This window comes from Indicator indicator, chromosome 18 (genome assembly GCF_027791375.1).
Source record: "Indicator indicator isolate 239-I01 chromosome 18, UM_Iind_1.1, whole genome shotgun sequence".
NCBI lineage: Eukaryota > Metazoa > Chordata > Aves > Piciformes > Indicatoridae > Indicator > Indicator indicator.
Genome location: NC_072027.1, coordinates 14,350,458 through 14,371,476, shown reverse-complemented (window position 1 = coordinate 14,371,476; position 21,019 = coordinate 14,350,458). Strand labels below are relative to the sequence as shown.

At 39.4% G+C, this 21,019-nt stretch overlaps 1 protein-coding gene across 1 annotated transcript in view; it reads right to left on the bottom strand.

Annotated features, from left to right (window-relative positions):
• Positions 1 to 21,019, bottom strand: part of SLIT3 (slit guidance ligand 3) — a 503,078-nt gene that overhangs the window by 118,299 nt on the left and 363,760 nt on the right. The window contains exons 13-16 of the mRNA XM_054389401.1: positions 18,019 to 18,162; positions 15,270 to 15,433; positions 1,533 to 1,683; positions 165 to 239 (exon numbers count right to left, since the gene is read on the bottom strand). Of these exons, the coding sequence (XP_054245376.1) occupies positions 165 to 239; positions 1,533 to 1,683; positions 15,270 to 15,433; positions 18,019 to 18,162 (534 nt within the window). The remainder of the gene's footprint in view (positions 1 to 164; positions 240 to 1,532; positions 1,684 to 15,269; positions 15,434 to 18,018; positions 18,163 to 21,019) is intronic.

Below are 21,019 nucleotides of genomic sequence, written 5' to 3'. Positions count from 1 at the left end.
AACTGGCCTGTCCATCTAACAGACAATTCATCCAGTGTTCTTAAATTCATATTAAAGAAGTGATTTTTGGTCCTGCAGTACTAAATCATAAAAATATTATCCCCTCCTCTTTCCTTATAATCCAAGGCAGCATGTAGTCTAACAAACAAGTGACTCAGACTTACATTTTTCTGAGGTTGGGCAATTTTTTGAAGAGTCCAATAGCTTCCAACACGGAAATATCATTGTCATTCAAACGCCTGATAGGAAAAAACAAAGAAACATTTAATACTTCACAGATCTCTATAGATATATCTCTGTAACATACAGGACTGCCACACAGAGATATGACCTTTGTTAAGGAAGACACTACCTGCCAACTCTCTTAGACTCCTAGAAAAACATTTGGCTTTGAAGGAAAGGGAACACAGAAGATTGTAAAGGCTTAGGATGCCATTAAGAGTGTGATGCCAAAGGACAGTGTCAGAACGCTGCCTTCTGCCAAAGCACAGGATAAAGGATTATTAACCTTAACCACTGGAGGCGTTAAAAAAAACGTTTGGATGTGGCACTTGGAGCCATAGTTTAGTTGTCAGGTGGTGTTGGGTAATAGGTTGGACTTGATGATCTCTGAGGTCTTTTCCAACCTGGTTGATTCTGTGATTACACAGCCCTGTTTACATGACTAAACCTCTGTGTCGGTATTCTGCTGCAGAAGACATACAATTGGAGATGTGAAGGGATCTGATTTGAGGTCCTTTCCCATCAAAGTCTACTGGTCTTCAAGATTAAAGCAAAGGTCTCTGTGTTGGCAGGCTTGGGACACAAAATTCTTTCTCTGATCACATACAGCTCCATTTTCCTATGCAGCTACTTTGCTGTTTCTGGATGTCTCTCATGTTTTACTGTCTTAACTTCTGATCAACAGGGTTTTTGGGGGGCTTTAAATGGAATACTTTAAGTATAATAAGTAGAATACTAACACAAGAATAGAACTGTGCCTGAAGGGGTTAATAATATAACAAAACAACCAGACTCTCTTTAGCACTATCTATGTTTGTAATTCTGATGACTCTCCGAAAGCAAATAAAGCTCATAAAATCAGTTATAGCTTCACAATATATTAGTTTTAGTGAGAGCCATTTCACCCAAGTAGCAGGCACTGCAAATACAGAATGAGCTCCTGATCACAGATTTAACTCAAAAGGGTTAATCCATTTCTTAAATAAGAAAGATGCATAGACAAAAGACTCAAAGGTAGAATGGAAAGGAACCATATAGCTTGGGCCACATAACAGGTCAGCACATCAAGAAGGCCCAGGCAAGCAGCTGATGCACAGGGCCACTACTCCTTTCTTATCCCCACAGTTGGCATGAATGCTAAAGAAATAAAAGAGTTGTGGTGCTCCTTTGAAATCAAATCAACTTCCCCTTTTTCACACAGGGATTAAAGCAGAAGGTGCCTTCAATTAGTCTGAGTCCCTTTTACAGCCTTTAAAAACTAGGAAAACCAGCATTCCCTGCTGAGCACATGCCAGGGAGCCAGCACTTACAGATCAGTAGTATATTCAGGAAGGTGACCGGGTAATCGTGTGAGTTTTTGATTAGAGCAGTCTACAATTGTTCCCTCGCAGCGACATTTCTCAGGACAGACCAGGTCCATGAAACACTTCCCAGTGAATTTACTTCTGTAATCCTCTGACCCTGCAATAAAAGGAAAATAGATTTCAGCAAACAGTTCCTGATAGCTGCAGCAGTCAGAGATTTTATGGAATCTATTCTCAACACTGCCTCCCGTCAGCTCGCAGATCCTGCACACAATTTTAATACTTGCCCAAGATTTTTGTTCAGCAATTTTTCAAGTTACTCCCAAGACTAGTCTCTGTTTTTTCACTCTTCCCTTAATATATTAATTACTTGTCTAACAAGCCTGCCTGGTAAGATATTTTTTGAAGGAAATATAATTAGCACTTGGAGACTGCTTCAAAAGAGCTCTAATAAATTCACATTTTCGTATTTGGGACTTAGTCCAGCAACAAGGAAAAGAGATCTCATGAAAGCAGAAGTCATCTAGGTGCATTCAAATGACAGAAGATTTCTAAAGACATAATTAAAAAGCCCCAAATTTTCAGACCTCAGTTATGACAGTTACTTTTAAAGGCAATCTTTTAAGAGATAATCTTGTCAATTTTTCAACAATTAGATAACTTTATTAACTATGTTAAACAACAGAAAAATAATAACAATTTAAATAATTTTCATTTTAATTAAGGAATGGGTAGACCATACTTAGTGAGAAGCACTCCCTCATGTACCATTATATCATGATTGCCAGACCTCTTTGACTAGGTTTTTGACCCATTCTAATGAAATGCCTTTCCAATTAGGCTCAGTGAACTAATCACTCTTTTTCAGGTTTTGGTTTTCCTCTTTTAATAACAGCAGGTTGGAAACTTGATCTCTGTGCTTCAAGGAACCAGAAGTATTATTAAATGTGAATGTAAGCAAAGTGTTGCCAAGACCCCACCATGCAATACCTTCCCACTCACTTCATATTTCATAATGGAAGCAGCAGAATTGTCCCAGGAACCTTGTGTAACGCCCAATGATTATAACTATCAAAAAAGTATTTTTTAACTCTTTCAGAGTTTTGAGAGTCAATTGCAATGCTTTCTCAGGAAGGAGTTGAGCAAGTGCAGTTTTCAAGAACCTGAAAATATCAATAAAATCTTTAACCTAAGATGAATTTTTTTTCTAGACACTTGATGACATTCATCACTTGCTTCCCCTTCCCAGACTCCCCCACTGCTCATTTTATGACCTCATACTATTTTGTGTAGGAAAAAAGAAGTCACACAAATCCACTATTATTTTAATTTATGTTACACGTTACTCCACAGGGTGATGCAGTGAAAGCAAGAAATTCTGCAGGCAATCTAACATTTTGATTCCACAGACACACTTCAGTTTAGTTTTGTAATTCCACACTCAATGAGAAACATCACATATAGCTTTGTACATTGCACTTGTGTGGTGCTAAATACTTTGCAGGTTATCCTGCCTATTGCAAATTGTACATCTAAAGTGAGACTTTGCTACTGTTTTTTAGCTTGGCAGCACTGCACTTAAAATATGAGGGCCACTGGGCATTTTAAAGTGTTATAAAAATACAATCTATGCCTTTCCCTGCACCATCATTTAAACTCTTATCATGAAAAAAAACAACCTTCTATTTTCAGTCCTAAAAATTCAGGCTTGGCAGTCAAGTGATGAGCATATTATGGTTTGATTAGAAGAACATAAAGATATTCTTTCTCAGATCTGTGAAGCAGTAGATTTGGTTGTTTATGATTCCTTGGAAATAATGCCAAAGATTAATAGTTATTGGGACCAGAGTTTATTGAACTTCTACAATTACAGCACACCTTGAAAAACCCACCCAGACAGTGTCTTTTTAAAGACAAATGAACCTTTTAAAAAACACTTCTAATTTTCCTTGTAAAAACATGCTTAGAAAGAATAATCACAAATGACACGAAGTTACACAGGGTGAAAATTTATTAAGTATAATTTTTAGTCTACTGATGGATACAAGATTCATCTTGAAGGATGGGAACATAAGTGGAATGCATGCTGAAGGAGAAAAAGGGGTATATGACATTTCCTTTCTTCCTCTTCTTTTTTTCCCCCTTTGTCTTTCTTTTCTTCTTCTTCTTTTCTTCTAATTGAGTTTAAGTAAGAGTTACCTAGGTAAGCATGGAGTCAAAAGTAATCAATAGCACGCAGATGCTCACCAAGCAGTCATTTGTTAGACTGTGAGACAGCAGGAATCACTTGCCAAAGACTAGATAAAATGTACTGTTTGACCTGAGCCTTGAGATCCGTTGGACAGGTGGCTACTCTCTTAAGATATTCCCATCTAATGTGAAATTCAGCCATCTGCTTCAGGACTCTTTAAGTACATATATCCATTCCTACACACAGGGCTCTATCAGTGTGCTACTGCAGAGCTTAGAGAGAACAGGATTCGGGAAGTACAATTAACCATCACATGCAGGTAGAACTTCTTCCACACTATAAAATCACCCGTGGAAAGCCATAAAAAAGTGATGCAGGTGAGGCACAGAAGAAACACTTGACTTCATTTTACTGTTCCAGATCAGCCATTTGGTCATTTTACTATACCCAAAAGCCCACGTGCACTGTAGCTGAGAACTCTGTGAAGCTTGGTAGAATGTAAAGCATGACCTGGGAGTTTCTAGTAATTTCTAAAATTAAAAAGACTTACGTTTGCTCTGAAGCAAGTAGCTGAAGTAACAGCAGGCCTGTGTTTAACTGAGAGCAATTGTTCATTTGAATTGCTACTTATTCTGATAACATTTTTATTTGACAACCTAGGTGACACCACTATCCGAGTATTGCAATTCCTGAGTCTCAGAAAACAAATACACATGCCTTCTTACAAAACAGCACTCAGGTGAAGAAACATCACATTTACCAGTGCTCAAAAATTTTAGGTGCCTTCCTACTATCTACATGAAGAAATTAAGCAGCACAGACAAATAACTTTTCATCCTGTTGTTCTTTTTTAAGCATTGTTTGGTAAACCTGATTTCAGCTTTTAAAACTCAGCTTTGCCTAAAGGACTTAAAGGAGTCCTGGATGATCTGTTCCAGAAAAAAAATCAAGCTGCCTCAATAACCTGATATATTTGTTCTAGAAAAGATGGAACCAGCTACCTCAAACTTGGCACCAAAATTTATTGCCTATCTCTCTGTGCCAAGACATCAGTTGGCCTAAATATTGAACAAAATGCCAGGAATCATGACCCTCGCTTCTTCCTGTAACCACTAGATCACAGCTCTCTTAGGTTTTCTGGAAAAAAAAAAAAGGAAGTACATTGTTTGTCATAATTTCACATCACTAGTATTAATTCATATCAGTAATTATAAGCAAAATCTAAAAATCTCAGACATCCTTCTTTTGATGGCTCCAAAGCAGATAGGCAATAAATTTGCAAAAAGAGGCAGTATTTCTATATAAGAATGTTCTGTATGAGGCTCTCCAAGTCCTTTATGAATAGGTATAATTATCTCTACTTTGTGCTGGGGGGACGTTAGGCAGAAGTCAGTTAAAGATCTTCTCTAAGCTGTCATGTCCCACTTGGGCATGCTGTCTAAACTCTGTCACCAGGTGACTACTGGATAATATCGCTTCCATATAGGCCATGTCACCCAAGTAATTTCAAGAGATAAAAGACAATGCTTTGCAGACTCTTCTGAAGTTCTTTTGCAGTATACTCCATCATGGAACAGCAGCACATTGAAATTGCTCAGATCAGGTCCAAAGTTATGATAAGTAGCAGGCACCTGGTTATAGAAACGGCATCCAAAGCATACCTCAAGTAGAAGGACTCACTGGATAGCTCAACTAGAGAGATGCAGTCTTCGTTATTTATAAAGAGGACAACAAGGATTTTACATCTCTGTAGGTATGGCTGGAATCACCCTTGAATCATATTAATGAACGGGATGCCTAGCCTTTTCATTATAACAGCAATTAAACAGATTAATTACTTAGAAACGGTTATTCTGCATGCAAGTCCCCTGGAAAGTCTGTCACAAACATCACTAGGGCTCCCCCTGCAGCGCCCAGGAGTCCAGTTTAAGCAACACTTCACCTTTTTCTTTTTTCCTGTGAGAAAAGGGGAATCTCTCACCTTTTGATGCTTCTGAAAACAGCAGAAGTATCCCAGCATGCCATGCTGCAGGGAGTATGCAGCCTTCCATGGTGCTTGACAGAACCATGTTCAATTTGTATTGTTCTACCACATGGTTAGATCAAGCACAAAGGAAAACCCCATGGACAGCCAGAGTCAGAGTTAGGCAGCGCCAAAGAGAGAAGAGCGTTGAGAGGAAGCAGCATGGAGAAGCACAAGCTGAAGGTTCACGGAGAGCTGCTCTCCACTCCACCCATGCAAAAAGGTGCTGGATACAAGAGGTCATCTTTTATGCTACAACTGCAGGAACGCCCTGGAGCACAATTGGGGTTAGCATACACAAACAGAGCCCTGGTGAATTCAGAGACAGGACTAATATGACAGAAAATACTACCAAAGGACTGCAAACAGCTCCTTCCAAGAAGGATGTGCAACTTCCACCACGTATGGAATGCCCAATCTATGCTGCTCTTTGTTAGCTACTTACTTTCTCCTGGTGTCTCGTTTCAGCATAAACACTATTTTGGCTTGTCCCATTTATTTAAATGCAATCTCAGAAATACTGCAGCTCGCATTAATAATAGCAGATTCTGAGGTGGTGGCCAAGTTCGGGTATTAAATGCTCCCCGAGCTCCCTTTGAGCCCAATTTCAGCTCCCAGCAACCTCTCATGCTAGTGGCACGTACACTGAAGACCTGTAATTACCACTGCTTTGCTTTCTGTTTTTATTTTTTATTTCAGCTGCACTTCACAGCAAGGTAGCAGATGTGCTACAACAGATATAAGGTAAACAAATATTTTCTTATTCTGCTTCTTGGTATAGTGTTTTTTGGGTTTTGTACATCATTTGCTGATGGAAACATTCTCTCTTCCCAATATCCTGGATTATTTTGAACAAGTTTAGTTCTTGTAATTCATTCCTGCAACTATGGCATATTAAAGTAGGACATTCAGTTTTGGCTTGACTGCACCCACTGAAATAAAACTCTCATTGACTTTGCTATCTGCAGAGCTATGCCAGTGGAAAGTGCTTTTGAAAGTCACATTGCACATGTTCTTACAGGCTTCAGAAGTGAGAGGGGAAGTAGTTGTCCTTTGGAACTACTCAGAACATTTTGCTGGACTTCAGTGAAGGTCAATACTTGTGCTTTAAAAAAAAAATAACACTTTCCTTAGTAAGGGGTTTGCATTGCCCAAAGAACAAAGTCAGCACCAAGGAGATTATTCATTGCCTATACAGAGAACAACGCAAGTACCTGAGCAGAAATGACAAATACAGCACAGGCCTCTGCCTCATCATTTTGCTAGGAACCAACATTAATACGCAGAAACTCCAGAAAATATGTACAGCAGTCACCTCCAACTGTGGGTTTGTGTACCACAAGTACACAATTTGATTTACTGTCTATCTTTACAATCTAAGTAAGAAGGTAAAGTGGCTTTTTAGGGGAACCTAACACAATAAACGTTCAATCTCCACAAGCTGCCAAGCTAGCCAGAGTCCTAACTGATACAACAATTAGATTATTAATTTTCTTTTGTGACTCATACAACATAGCACAGAGAGGCATTAATTTGCTTCCATGATTCATTCAAAGTATGCATGACCCTGGAATCCACACCTCATTTATTTAGAAATTAAACTTATAACTAGCATTCCTGCCAGTCATTTTGTATGGCTCTAACAAAGAAGGATGCAGAGTTCCATATCCTTATTCCTACACTGGCTTAATAATGCAGCAGTTCTGGCTCTTCCAAAAAATTAATCTACAGTGCTCTGTTAAGCAATGAGAAGGAATAGTTGATTTTATATTTTATACTGATTTTCAGTATTAAGTGGAATATCCATAATAAACTCAGTAGCTTCAGTGTCAATGAACTCTCTCAATCCTACTGGAAACAAACGCAGTCAGAACCCTGCAAACATCTTCCTGAGAAACCCCTGCAGAATATTTTGAACAAATTTCTATTCCTCTGCCACACTAATTAAACACTGCTTACAATAACTGCCTAAGCTAATCATCAACTACAATGAACAAGAGGTACCAGCACACAAAGAAAACTCTGCCAAAACCCTAATTTATGTCCCCAGAATACTTAAGAGGCAAAATACTCCACAGGCACATTCTGGTCTTTCTGCTTGTTGCAGACTACTGCAAAAAAATGTGCAGGAACAGAGCCTTCTCTTCTTGTGGTTTGTTGTTATTGTTTGGTTGGAGTTTTTTGTTGGGTTTTTTTTGGGTTTGTTTTTTTTTTTTTTTTTTTACATAGAGTAGCACACTGTTTTATAAATTTCATTTTAAAAAAATGAATAATTTCCATAAGCCCCTGGATGTACATAAGATCATTATACATAAATGTTGGCAAAAAAAGCCTGCGTTGAAAAGGAATGATCTTATCTCCAGATATCTACCAGTTTTCCCCAACCCCCCCACCCGTTAGATATACTCTACATCCAAATGGCATTGTATGGTTTGTTCTTGGAGTTAATTCACCTCTTGTTACCCAAGATCTGTTTGTTCATCAGTCACCGAATCCACAGTTTGCTAAGAATTTGAAGAGAGGACCCTATTTTTAGCTGTCCCATCAAGCTATAACACCTCACAACAGTCAGATGAAAATTTATTGTCCAGTTGCAGGCTCAAACAGTCCTGCACTGTTTTTAGCTGACAAGCTCTCTTCATGCAAATGCCTCTCCAATCATTTTCTTTATCCTATCCAAGTGACCGCTATACAAACAAAACAGTGCTAACTTTGCATCTCTGGTGTTGCTCAGCTTAATCTCAACATGGGCAATGGCAATGTGAGAAGAGACCAAACTTTGTCCCATCTTAGTTTTTGAGGTACTGAGTTACAAGAGTAATCACTCAGGTTTCTGCCATAGCTAATGAAGACACCCGCAGAGGAGAACTCAGATCTCAAGTGAGAAATCTGTGTAGTTCTGTACTCTGCCTACAAGGGAAATCTAGGACAACTATGTCATTTGGAAGCCTAAGTGACGTGGATGCATCTGTGACTCAACGTTCGTTCTCCCTCTTTTCCTTGCCTCTCTACTATAATTGCAGATAAGGAACACAGTTCAGATGTTTAGGTTTTGTGAAGACTACTTCATCTTAAAAATAAAATGAAGCACAGCCTTAAAATAAACTTTTTAACTGGGACACAGTAATTTACTTTCTTATTAAGAACCACACTCTCTGCCAAATAGACCCACCTGCTCTCTGTTAAACTTATGCTTCCTTGAGCAAAATAGTTTCCATTCTGCCTATTTTCCCCCTACTGCAGTACAGGAAACTGTCACCATGGTGTTTATCATGAGCTAGTGAAGAGTTAGAGTAACTGACACAAATATTAGCACAAATATTTGAATTGCTATCAAAGATTTACAGAGAGGGGAGGGTTATAACTGGTTTACACTGTGGCCAACTTACTTTTTCAACAGGAACATTTCTACAGTACAAGGGAATTTAGCTCCATTGCAGTTAGCTCATAGCAGTTGTGTTGTGTTCTCCAATGACTTCAACTTCAGAAAAATGTCATGCAAACCAAAGCTCAAATATACTCAGTCACAGTGTACAGTGAATGCTTCACATTTGCAAGGATGAGTTCAGTCTAGGGGTTAATCTGCAGGTGATTTGTTGCTGTGAAACTACCTTCCATTGGGATAGAATTATTCTTATGCACAAATGCATGCCCTCAGTTTAGCTATATTCAGAGTTTCTGAAGGTACTTTCACTGATTCTTGGTGTTTTTCAGAGGGGAAAAAAAAGTACAACACATAGCGTTTAACTGAATAAAAACAAAGCACACACCAAACACCCCACAGAAAGAAATCTGAGTGAAGTGTATTTTCCAGTTGTACATAGAATTCATATTCCTTTCAATCCACTTGAGCAAAAGCCTTGTTGACAGAAAGTGTTGGGACCTGGCCTCAGACAAGATTTCCTGCAAATGTGATTGAGCCTAGAGCACCCTGTGCAGGACTGCCAATCTCCACCACTCTCACCTGCAGCATGGACAAACCTACAAACTGTCAGAGCTCGATGCCTGCTCAGCCAAGAGCTGCTGCAGAACAGCCTGTTCAGGGCAGGCATTGTCTCCAGTCCCCAAGCACGTGACAGTGCAGCACTGTCACAAGGCAGACAAGAGCAGAGGGTTACCAGGGCTTTTGATCAAACAGAAAATGCTAAGTACAGGAATATGAATGGTAGCCTGTAAATGACTATTTGTTCCTCAAAATGGATGAAATCTGCAAAGCTGTCATCAGAGTGGCAAATTACAGGACCAACAGGAGGGTGTTTCAGTCTGATAAATTATGGAAGACCTGGATTGAATTCACTTGCCTTTCATGACTTTTAAACACTGGTTGAGGAGCTCAAAGAGCTTAAATAGCAGTTGTATGTCACTAGAAGCAGAGAAGGAGATAACCTAAGGAGACAAAAGAAAGCTGGACAGAGTAATCTTAGGAAGTTCAACGAGGGGACTGCACCTAGAGAGGAATAACCCCATGTATTGGTACAGGTTCAAGGCTGTCCTGGTGAACAATTGGGTGACTATGAGCAAGCAATGTGCCCTTGTGGCCCAGAAGGCCAGTGGCATCCTGGGATGCATCAAGAAGAGCGTATCAAACAGGTTGAGGGAGGTTCTCCTCACCCTCTCCTCTGATGGTGGAGTCATTCTGGATACTGTCCTATTCAACATGCTCTTGGTGAACCTGCTCTGGCAAGAGGGTTAGACCAGCTGATCTCCAGAGGTCCTTTCCGACCTGTATCATTCTGTAATTCTGTGATGGGACAAGAAACATGTCAACTGCCTTACAGACTGGGCAAAAAAGCCCTCATTGTGCAGCCTGTGTTCTCCTGACTGGGAACACTCCGTCCAGTGCAGTTCTGTGCTTCTAAAGTTGAAACAATGCAGAGAAGAGAGAAGGGAATTCCAGATGATACACAAATAATAAGAACTCTGTTCCAGAAGAGGCAGGTAACCCAAGAAAGGTGAATATATATGAAGACAGAGACTGGAAAAGACACATAAGGAATTAGAGGGAAAACTTGTTTTATGAGGTCTTATGAAATTCCTTCAAAAATTCTGAGGGGACTAACAGCAACTAAGTCACTTTCCAGTAAGAAGGGATGACACAAGAGACCAGATACCAGCACTATATATATAAGCTCTGGATCCATATGTACCACAGAGGCTTTGAATTATGTTGGGTTAACAAGAAGCAGTATTCAAATATGAGCGAATTGTGCTGGCAGATGGCTCATTGTCCTCCTCCCCATGCTTCTGACTTGTACAGCATTATCTGGAACTGAAGTAACTAATTAAAGTCTGTTAGATACATGTCCCAACACCAGAGGAGGCAGGAACACGGGTTCACTTCATAGTATTTCATCTAGTAATCTTATTTCTAAGATTCTTATCTCTCAGAATTAAAAGATAAAAAAGCTTTCATGATGTGACGCTTCTAGATACACATAGGCTTTGATCATTGTCAGACATAGTTTGTGTAAGTACAGCAGGTGGAATCTTCACTGCTTTTGAAATACACAATATACTGAAAAATGCAAACATGTTTGGGGGAAGAAAGCTCTACAGCTGAATACAAGGGCAGCTCTCTGCAAAAGCTATTTCATACCCAGTGTCACATAGCAATCAAGGATCCTGCCAACTCTTGAAGTGACAATAAGCTACCACAGAGACAACACAATCTGCTCATAGATTCATTTCCCTTCCTCCTAAAGCTCTGTGCTGCTTTAGAAAACAAAAATGCTGTGTTGTGAATTTAATCCAATGCTACTAGGCAGAAGATTGCTGTTGTTCTTTTTTCCCCTCCTTTTTCTACTAAGAATGGGAGCCTTCTGTGACCTAAGGCTGGCAAGAATCACTGGATCCTTAGGTGGTCATTGATGGGCAGATGCAGCCCAAAAGAAAACAACCGTTACAATTTTACTGTTGCCACTGAAAATGACAGCATTTCCCTTTTATAAACAGAAGAGGGAAAGAATTAGTCACAGTCCTTTCTGCCAATTTCTCTTTCAAGAAAAACCTTTTTTTCAGTCTCAGATTCTATAGCTGTGGGGAGAAAGGTGAGCAAGGGGGTGGCTTATTATTTTGGTGCATTGCATTAAACGGAAGGCAGAAAAACACAGGCAATAGTCTCTATTGCAATCTGATACCTAAATGTACTTGGTAGTACATTCAACAACTTTGCCTGTCTCAAAGCCCCAGGCAAAAACATGCCCCTCTCCCTGCTGTTCCTTCATTTCATGCTATAATGCTTCCAATTCTCCTTTTCAAAAGAATTATGCACATTAGCTACCTGTTGCACACAATCTCCTTCCTATGGCCATCATAACCTTTACAGATGTTGCTCCATCACTATCAGTAAAAGCTTGAGTCATTTGGTTCAGGGAGGAAATAGCATCTGGGAAAAGTGCCTTGATGATTAATTAAAGAAAGAAGGCAAGTTCCTCTTGCTAAATGCTATCTAAAAGTGGAGTGGGGAGCTGCAATAAAAACTAAAGGTAACAAAATGCAGAATGACGTTTTCTAGACTTGATTTTTTAACTTTTATTTTTCCCTATGCTGCATAGTTTTGTCTTCACAGTTTCATTTAATTAATCAAATAAAGTTCTATTTAGCCCATTTGCATCTCTAAATGTGACCTTCTTGGTGTTCCTCTATCACTTCAGACTGAAGAAACTTGGAACACCTGAGCTTTTCTTCCCCATTCCGGCTAAGCACGCCCATTTACTATCCTTGTATAATAAACACATCCCTTTCTTTTCTTAATTTACTGAATACTCACATTTCTTTCTCGTGCCGAGTCCTTCCTGACAGTCCTCTTTATGATATTTTGTCAAATTCAAAGTAATATGGACAACACACAGATTATTTCAGGACATCAGAATTTTGTAACTCAAGAACTGGTCATTTCCCAGATGTCAAAGTATGAAGCTCACCTAGATTTAACTGCTCATGGGTGTAATCCTGACACTGGCTGAGTAACTCTTCTCCCACAGAGCTCAAACATTCTGTGCATCCTCATCACTTTTCAAAGACCACGTCAGGATAAAATTCCTCATATTACTTCTTGAACCAATCCTTCATATTCACTGCACTTCTCCCCAACAAAACCATATTACTGACCATTGACCAGTATTAAAAAAAATATCACATTAAAGTATCAGGATCCTGAAACAAGAACCCTTTAGGAAAAGAGATGCACATTTACAAAATTATTTAAAATTAAAATTCTTTTCTAACACACTGAACACAAGATGTAAAATCTAGACAGTAAGAATCCCACAGCCAGCCAGAACGCTTAACAAGTTACAAAGCACTGCCATCCCAGTGGGATTGTGCAGGCTCATCCCTGGATAACACAAAGCACTGCTCAATAGTCTGACTTTGAATGATGAAGATTCATACCTCATGGACTTTTCTGCAAAGAGACATGCTGTGTTAAATCCTGGGATGAAACATACTCCTTAAAATGCAAACACGGAAAATTCCTGCCAAATGCCAAGTCTGAAGCAGCCATGATTCATCAAAGGGACAACTTGAGCAGAACAGGTACCAAGGGTGTCTGTTCTCTGGATTGATTTACAAACTTAGATTCTTCTAAATCATTAGACGTTTCTCCTGTCTCATGTGAGCAGACAGTGAGTCGAGTTCAATGTATCACCATCTGGAAACTCTACAGGCAAGGATATCTTCTCTATTGAGCTTTTGAACAGAGTTAGCTTTCATTCAGCTGAAATCTTTGTTCTGAAGCTGTACAATCCCTGCTCTCCTCTTTCACAAGTCAGGTTTATGCCTTCTCCATGTGGTTTTGATATACTTGTAGAACTGGAGACCAAGGGAAAAAGAGCCTAAGGAAAGGACCCCCAAGATAAGAACTCACACAAAATATAATTCTCAACTTCACCAGGTACTGTGTTCTGTATTGTTGCTCTTCTTAGCTATGATCTTTCATAAATGGTATCAGATGGTGTTTGCCTTATCCAGTAACTTGGGCCATTGCTCCAGGCATGCATGCACATACATAACATTAATTTCTCTAGCCTATTAATAAAAGCAGAAGACAATAACAATGGCAAACTGGGTACAGATTTATACTAATCTATTTCTGTGGCTACTTTCCTTTCTAAATTATATTTATGCATTTTCATTTCCAGTTTAAATATGAATATGACTGACTAATTACCTTGTTACTATGATGGCCACAATCCAAAAATCTAGATAAAAGTATGTCACCATTTCAGTTCTGATTATATATTTTGCGGCTTGAGCCGCAAGTGATTGAAGACTTTAACAAGCATGCCCTAGGAAACCTGACTGCAAATGAAGTTGTCTTTATTTTATTTTCCCCATAAAGAGAAGGTTTAGCTCAGCACATTGCTCACAGAGATACACAAAGCACAACAGCTTGTTTTGGGCTGCTGCCATTCAGTTTCATGCTGCATCTCCATCTACAGTCATTAATCTTTTACCATCAGGAACACAATTAATCATAGTATTTTTTTTTCTAGAGGAAAAAGACAAATATCATCGTGATTTTTGTGGAAAACAGTGCAAGGTACTCCATCAATAACAGTCATTTTCTATTTTTCTTCTCTGTACACACTAATAGATTTCCTCACTGAAACCTGCTTGTCTTTACAGTACACAAAAATGCAGTAACTGAAAATACAAACAACCAATAGCAAAAACACATGAAGGAGCAGTCTGCTTAGTTGTGCTGTATAGGGCAATAAATGTCCTTTCAGTGATAGATGCACCATAAATAAAGAACAGATAGGGTTGAGAAAATGGTGTTTATGTTACTTCAGAGGTTATTATTAGGTGGAAATATTTTTCCATCTAGCTCATAACACAAAATCTTTCCCTAAAGTATGACGCAAGTTTTGGTTCAAAACTGAGTAAGACAAACAAAATTAATCTCACCAACTTCAATGGCAGTTTTACTTGAATCAGTGCATGTTACTTGTGGGCATAAAAAAAACCCCAAATCTTTGAAAGTATGTCAATTAATGCCATTTTCCCACCCCCAGCTTTACTCACATTCTGGGTCAGAAATACTCATTGACAGTTGTATGAAAATCTCATACTACTTATTTAGCCTTTTAGGTCTGAGAACTTACTTGAGCTCAGCTCTCATTAAGGTCAGTAAGAGTTCTGCCTGAATACAAATGATGCTCCCTCCACCTTCCACCACTTCAAAAGATGACATTTGCCACATGGATTCATAGACATCTTCATTGTTTTCTCTAGACATTTTACAACGTAGTCATTCTTTAAAATTCAATGTTACAAGCTTTTATCTTTCTCCTTTTCTTTGTTTTAAAGAGAAGAGAGCTACAGACTGCCCCCTTTTTTATTTTTTTCCTCATCCATAACGTAATTGGCTTTCTGGAGAACTAACTGAATTTCCCAAATTTAATTTTAAAAGATGCTCCATAATATCCATTATAGCAAACACTGTCCTGCAGATTCAATTAGCAGGCTCTCTGGACCTGCTTATTTCTGAATTGAAAGTGCAGTACAGCCTGGATAAATGAATTACCTGAGCAGCGGAACTTCTTGCTCTTGATCTGGCTGATTTGTTTGTTGGCAAGGCGACGCGGATTGCTGCATCGAGCGCCGCTGGTTTCTATCGGATTATCCTGCAGGTAATCAGCCAGCCACTTCAAATGGCAGTCGCACACAAATGGATTCTGAGCTAAATGTCTGCGAGAAGGATGGGATGTTTAATCAGAAGTGACCTGTGACACTGTACTCCATCACTGTTTTTCACAAACGCAAACCTGAAGAGTAGAGTAATTGAATAAGCTTCCAAAAACCCAGGCCTGGCGGAAACCACACAGAGCTGCACGTGAATGGGAGAATTCTGTGAGCTATCACATTTCGTAGCTCATTAAGCCTGCTGCAAGTCCTTTCACAGAGGAAACAAAAATTAAGATAGCAAAGTCTGCTTTATGCATACAGACCTCCTGTCTAGAAAGTCCAGTGCTTCCTCCTGAGAGCCTGACATGCTGCCTTCAGAGAGAAATGCACCCTTTTAGATGCACCTGACCTGAAGATCATCTTGTATCCTGGCTGAAAAGAAGTATTATTGGTATGCTTAGTTTCCTGGGGATCAAAATGTGAATTAGCAAAATGCTTTGGATCTGTGGGCAAAGCTAGAAGTGATCCAGTGGTCTCTTCTCAAGAGTAAAACTGGTATTTGCATGCAGCCATCCTGCAGAACAGCATTCCCCTTCTGAGCATTTTTTCCTGGAGCAAAAATTTTTACTTTTGAGACTGAACTGTTTTTGCAAGGTGGAACTTTAGTCTATCCCTCACCAAATTATGCACAACGTATTTCCCACACATCTGGAAATATCTATTATAGCACTGACTTCAACTGGATATTTTGACTTTGTTAATACAAATCTGCTATAGTATCTCGAAGAGAAACAGCATTTCTCCACTGCTAGTATGATTTATTCTGCTTGACAAAGTTGAGCACTGATCAGGAGTTTGTTAGGTCAACCTTAGAGCCTGATTCTGATCTCAGTTAACTTGTGCCAATCCCTCTAACTTTAAAGGGAGCAGGACATGGCTCTCTGGTAACTGTAAAGACAGTTTATGAAATGACAGATGTTCAAATTTGGTTTGGACAGAGGTGTAAAATTAGTGCCTCACAATCACTCTGCTCTGTTAGTGTGGGTTTTTCACTTAGAGAAACTTCTTTTCCTTTCTGTTTGCAGTTATATTTATGAACTGTCACTTAACAGAGTAAGTATGAAATACAGGAGGGCAAGGGCTGTCAGGGAGTGGGAAATGAAAGCATACACAGCAGAAAGTGCCTGGAGAAACTAAAGATTACTGTTGTGGTAGAGTCATTCCTTGTGTGAAAGGTCCAAAGAACAAACAAGCATACAGAGGCAGGATATGGGACTGGATTTATAGCTCTAGAAAAAAAAAGGCAGAAAATGGCAATCACTTAGAGCTCTAAAAATGGGAGAATGAATCAAAACATTTCATGAAAAAGTGCCTTGGTGTGAAACAAGTCCATTCCAGGTAGTGGCCACCGGGACTGGTGACAAAAACCCCAGTGGAAATCAAGGAGCCATTTTTATATCCTAAGGGTTCTGCCTGTTGTTTAATTTGACAGTTCTTACATACATCTGTAACTGAACCTTCTCAGCTACTCTTGTTTTCACGTGTACCTATGTACATGGACAGCATGTTGCAGCAGAAGAAGTGGGGCGGGGGGTTGGAAGACTGGGGTTGGGGGTGGGTTGATTTTTCTAATGCCTTAATGGTTTGCAGCAATACATACTGGCCATGTATCTGTGGGAAATTAAGGCTGTACTTGTGGCTGCCTTGTGGCTGTACAGGTACCCTGATGCTACCATCTTTTTGTATATGAATTTAAACATTTACATAACTAATTTGGCCCATGCATTTCCAGTATTAAAAAATACATGTATATGTGTATATATACATTAGCAGTAAAATAGTATTTATATACACACATATTTTAACATTAAAAATGCCTGTGCTTGCACACTACAGAAACACACAGAATGTCTTCTCTACATATGCACAAACAAATATATATATAAGCTCTCATATGTGCTGTTGGGTGAGGGAGTTCTTCCTAGTTTTTGATTTCTATCAGGCTGCCAACTCCAGCTCTGAGGGAGGAGTACCATTTACCTTACCCTGCTACTTACAGTTTTAAGATGAAATCATCTTTTGTTGAGTCATTTCTGTACTTTCGCTTCCAGTTTTGCTTCTGATCCCTCTTCTCCTAATACTTCCAATTCAAAGACTCTCAGAAAATGTTTAGTGGGTTGTCTTAATGGGTCAAATAATATAGTGTACCGTTTCCCTTAAGCAGAATGCCAGCTGAAATGTGGTTCCTGAAGTCACAAACTGTACAGCAGAACTCAGACCCAGCAAGGAGAGACACCAACAACACTAGAAAGTGTTAGGTGATGGCTTTGATAGATTTTGCTGTTCCTGTATTGCACAGAGTCAAATCTCCCTATTATCTTCCCAACAAATAGTATGAATGAATTAGTCTGAGGGCTTAACACACTTAAGACATTTATGTTGCTATGGGCAGGTTGTATTGATAGCTGGCTGTGCTGAATTTAAGCAATACTTCTTTTTCTTGCTGCTTTTATTTCTGCTAGAAAAGCTACTACCCTAGGGTCTATTCCAAATTGTTTTAATCTCAGATGCAAAGCCTTTGCAAAAACAGGCAACACCTTTAAGGGAAAAGGAGAGAGCTGTCATTTATGATGTGCCTGCTTACTCACAGAGTCTGGATCGATCGGAGAGGTGTGAAGAGCCCCTTGCTGATGGTCTGCAGTTTGTTGTCATAAAGAGATAGCAGTTTGAGATTATGCAGACCTTGGAACGTGTTTACCCTCAGGCAGTTGATCTTATTGGCATTGAGAAGCCTAAAAACAGAGGAAAGGTTTATAATTCATTAATCTTGTAATAATCAAATATAAATAGACTGAGCTTCAGGGTTAAATCTAAAAAATATTAACCCAGCCACCAAAGCCAACCCACATATAAAGGTCTTCACTTGTCACTAAAAAGGCAAAAAAACACAGTCAGCACTAGTACTCCAATAGCTGGAGACAATATAACTACTAGCAATCTTAAAACACTGACAAGATCTTGCAGGGTTTTTTTCACCCACCCCCCAATTTGTTCAAAATTCTCCACAAATATATAAAGAAGTCTTCAGCTTAATATACACAAAAATGGCAAATGCTCCCCACTTTATTATTGCATGCACTCATATACGAAGTCCACAGTCAGAAGAAGCTTTTTTTTCATTTTTCTTCACCAGCAGCTGTCTTAAATCTAACTGAAATTCCAGAAGCCTGACTTCTTCTGATAAGCAACGCAGGGTTAATTTGATCATGAAAGAAAAGAAAACATGATTCTCCTCAGAGACAAGAAGAGAAAAGTGTAGGGTCTGGACTAAAACTTGCTGAAAGTCAATCTCACTTCATACCTAAGAACAGTCAAGCACTGGACCAAGCTGCTCAGATGAGTTGTGCAGTCTCCCATCATTGGAGGTTTTTCAAGACAATACTGAATAAAGCCATGAGCGACCTGTTCCAGTTATACCACAGTCCTGTGCAGTCATGGAAAAGCAGCACAAAGGCAATTTACATCCCTTTTAAAAATATTTTTTCCACATCTACAGAGCAGCTGGTTGGAAGAACTAATAAGTTCAGCCAGTACTTGTGCAAGTTCTCTTCAGATTATCCATCCAGAGTTCTGTCACAGAAACACTGTTCTGTCATGTATACAAGTATATACAATCCCAACAAGAAGCTAGATCTCCCTCTGAGGCATTCCAGCACAAGAACACTTAAATTGTCCCTGTCATCTGCATATGTAGTATTTTAGGTGCAGCAGGAAAATAGGCAAGAAATGACCCGTTCTTACAAAAGCCAGAATCCCCATCTTTTTACTGAGAAAAATACTACATTGCAAACAATTGATGCTGTTAAGTCAGTTTTCTTGGTCATTAAATTCTTGCTACTTTGCTAATAACTTTGAAGGGCTTAATATTCCAGCACTGTGGCTCTCTATGGGGCACCACAGTAATATTAAATCAGAAGAAAATGTGTTTATAAATAAAAAGGAAAAGTCATCTTCCATTCCCTAGCAAGCAAACATAGCCTCTTAACCACAGCTCTAGCACCACTGCATGTACACTGCTACATACAACAGGGCAACCTGTCAAGGAAGAACTGCATAGTTGTTAGCTGCACATGATGCTTTTCTTTTGCTCCAGAAAATAACCTCAGAAGCTACTTCCTCTGCATAGCAAGCTGGCTTTGCATTGCTGAAACCTTTGGAATGCTGTGTAGTCAGTACAGCTCTCTGCTCCTACTGTCCTTTTGGCAGCACCTCATTACTGCAGTGAATGGCTACAGTAATTGTGAGACATAAAAGATAGAAGCATACTTGAGCAAAGCTCTTTTCTCAAGGAGAACAGGAACACAGTGCTTTGGAATGAGAGGGAGTCAGAACAGAACTCACCTTTCCAGACTACAGAACAGTCAATATCAATTTACCAGAACTTCCTTCTTTAAATATTGTGAGAAACAGTTTGGTGTCAGAGGACAGAAAGTCCCATAGAAGGCAATGATGAATAAATGAGGTTACACTTTTGCACGAACTACTAACCAAAATAAATGCATTGCTTTGACTGATAATTATGTAACACCTAATCCTCACTCCTGTTGACTTACCAGAAGTAACAGGACAATTTTTATATTAGGCTGCAAGAACAGTTTCTACCACGCATCTGACTTCTAAGATTTTGCTCCAACAGCAAACATCAATGCCACTTCTTACAACTTGCTTCTTACAGCCATTTGTGTGTCCTAGCCAAAGCAGTCCATTCCCTGTTGGTTATTGTACATTATGTGTTTCTTTTTCAAGCTTGCACATTATCTTTTCCATAAAGAACAATTAAGGAGCTATTAGTGAGCAGAACTAACCACTGAGTTTTGAACAATATCCCCAGACAGGCACTTATACATTACAAGTCCTTTGGTTTCTAACCCATGTCCTTGTGCACTGCTCCCACATTAGGTTTAGGCAATGCACATTAGAATCACAGAATGATTAAGGCTGGAAAGATGTCTAAATTCATTGAGTCCAACCATCAATGTAACAGCACCAAGGCCATTAAACCTCATGTGCCACAGCTACATGTTTTTGAACACTTCCAGGCATGGTGACTCCACCATCTCCCTGAGCAGCCTGTTCCAGGGACTGACCAACCAGTCTTGCAGAAAAGGAATTTTTCCTAACATCCAACCTAAACTTTCCCTGGAGCAACTTGAGGCCATTTCCTCTCATCCTATTACCTGATACCAGGGAGAAGGGACCGACCCCCACCTTACTCCAGCCTCCTTGCAGGGAGCTGTAGAGAGCAAGGAAGTCTTCCCTTCTCCAGACTAATTAACCCCAGCTCCCTTCACCTCTCCTCACCAGACCTGTTCTTCAGACCCTTCACCAGCTTCACTGCCCTACTCGGGACCTGCTCCAGCAACTCAATGCCCTTCTTGTGAGGGGCTTCAACTAGTCATTCCATAACAGAGGCTTGGGATGTAAGTTATACAGGAAGAAACTTTTTTCTCCCCTAATATTACAGTAATATTTTCTCTTGCAAGCAGTACTTGTAGAAAAGCATAAAGATCAAATAACAATTTTTTTTTTCATTTTGAAAATAATCTCATTAATATGAGAAATTACAACTGAGCTACAGCTGTATTTGCA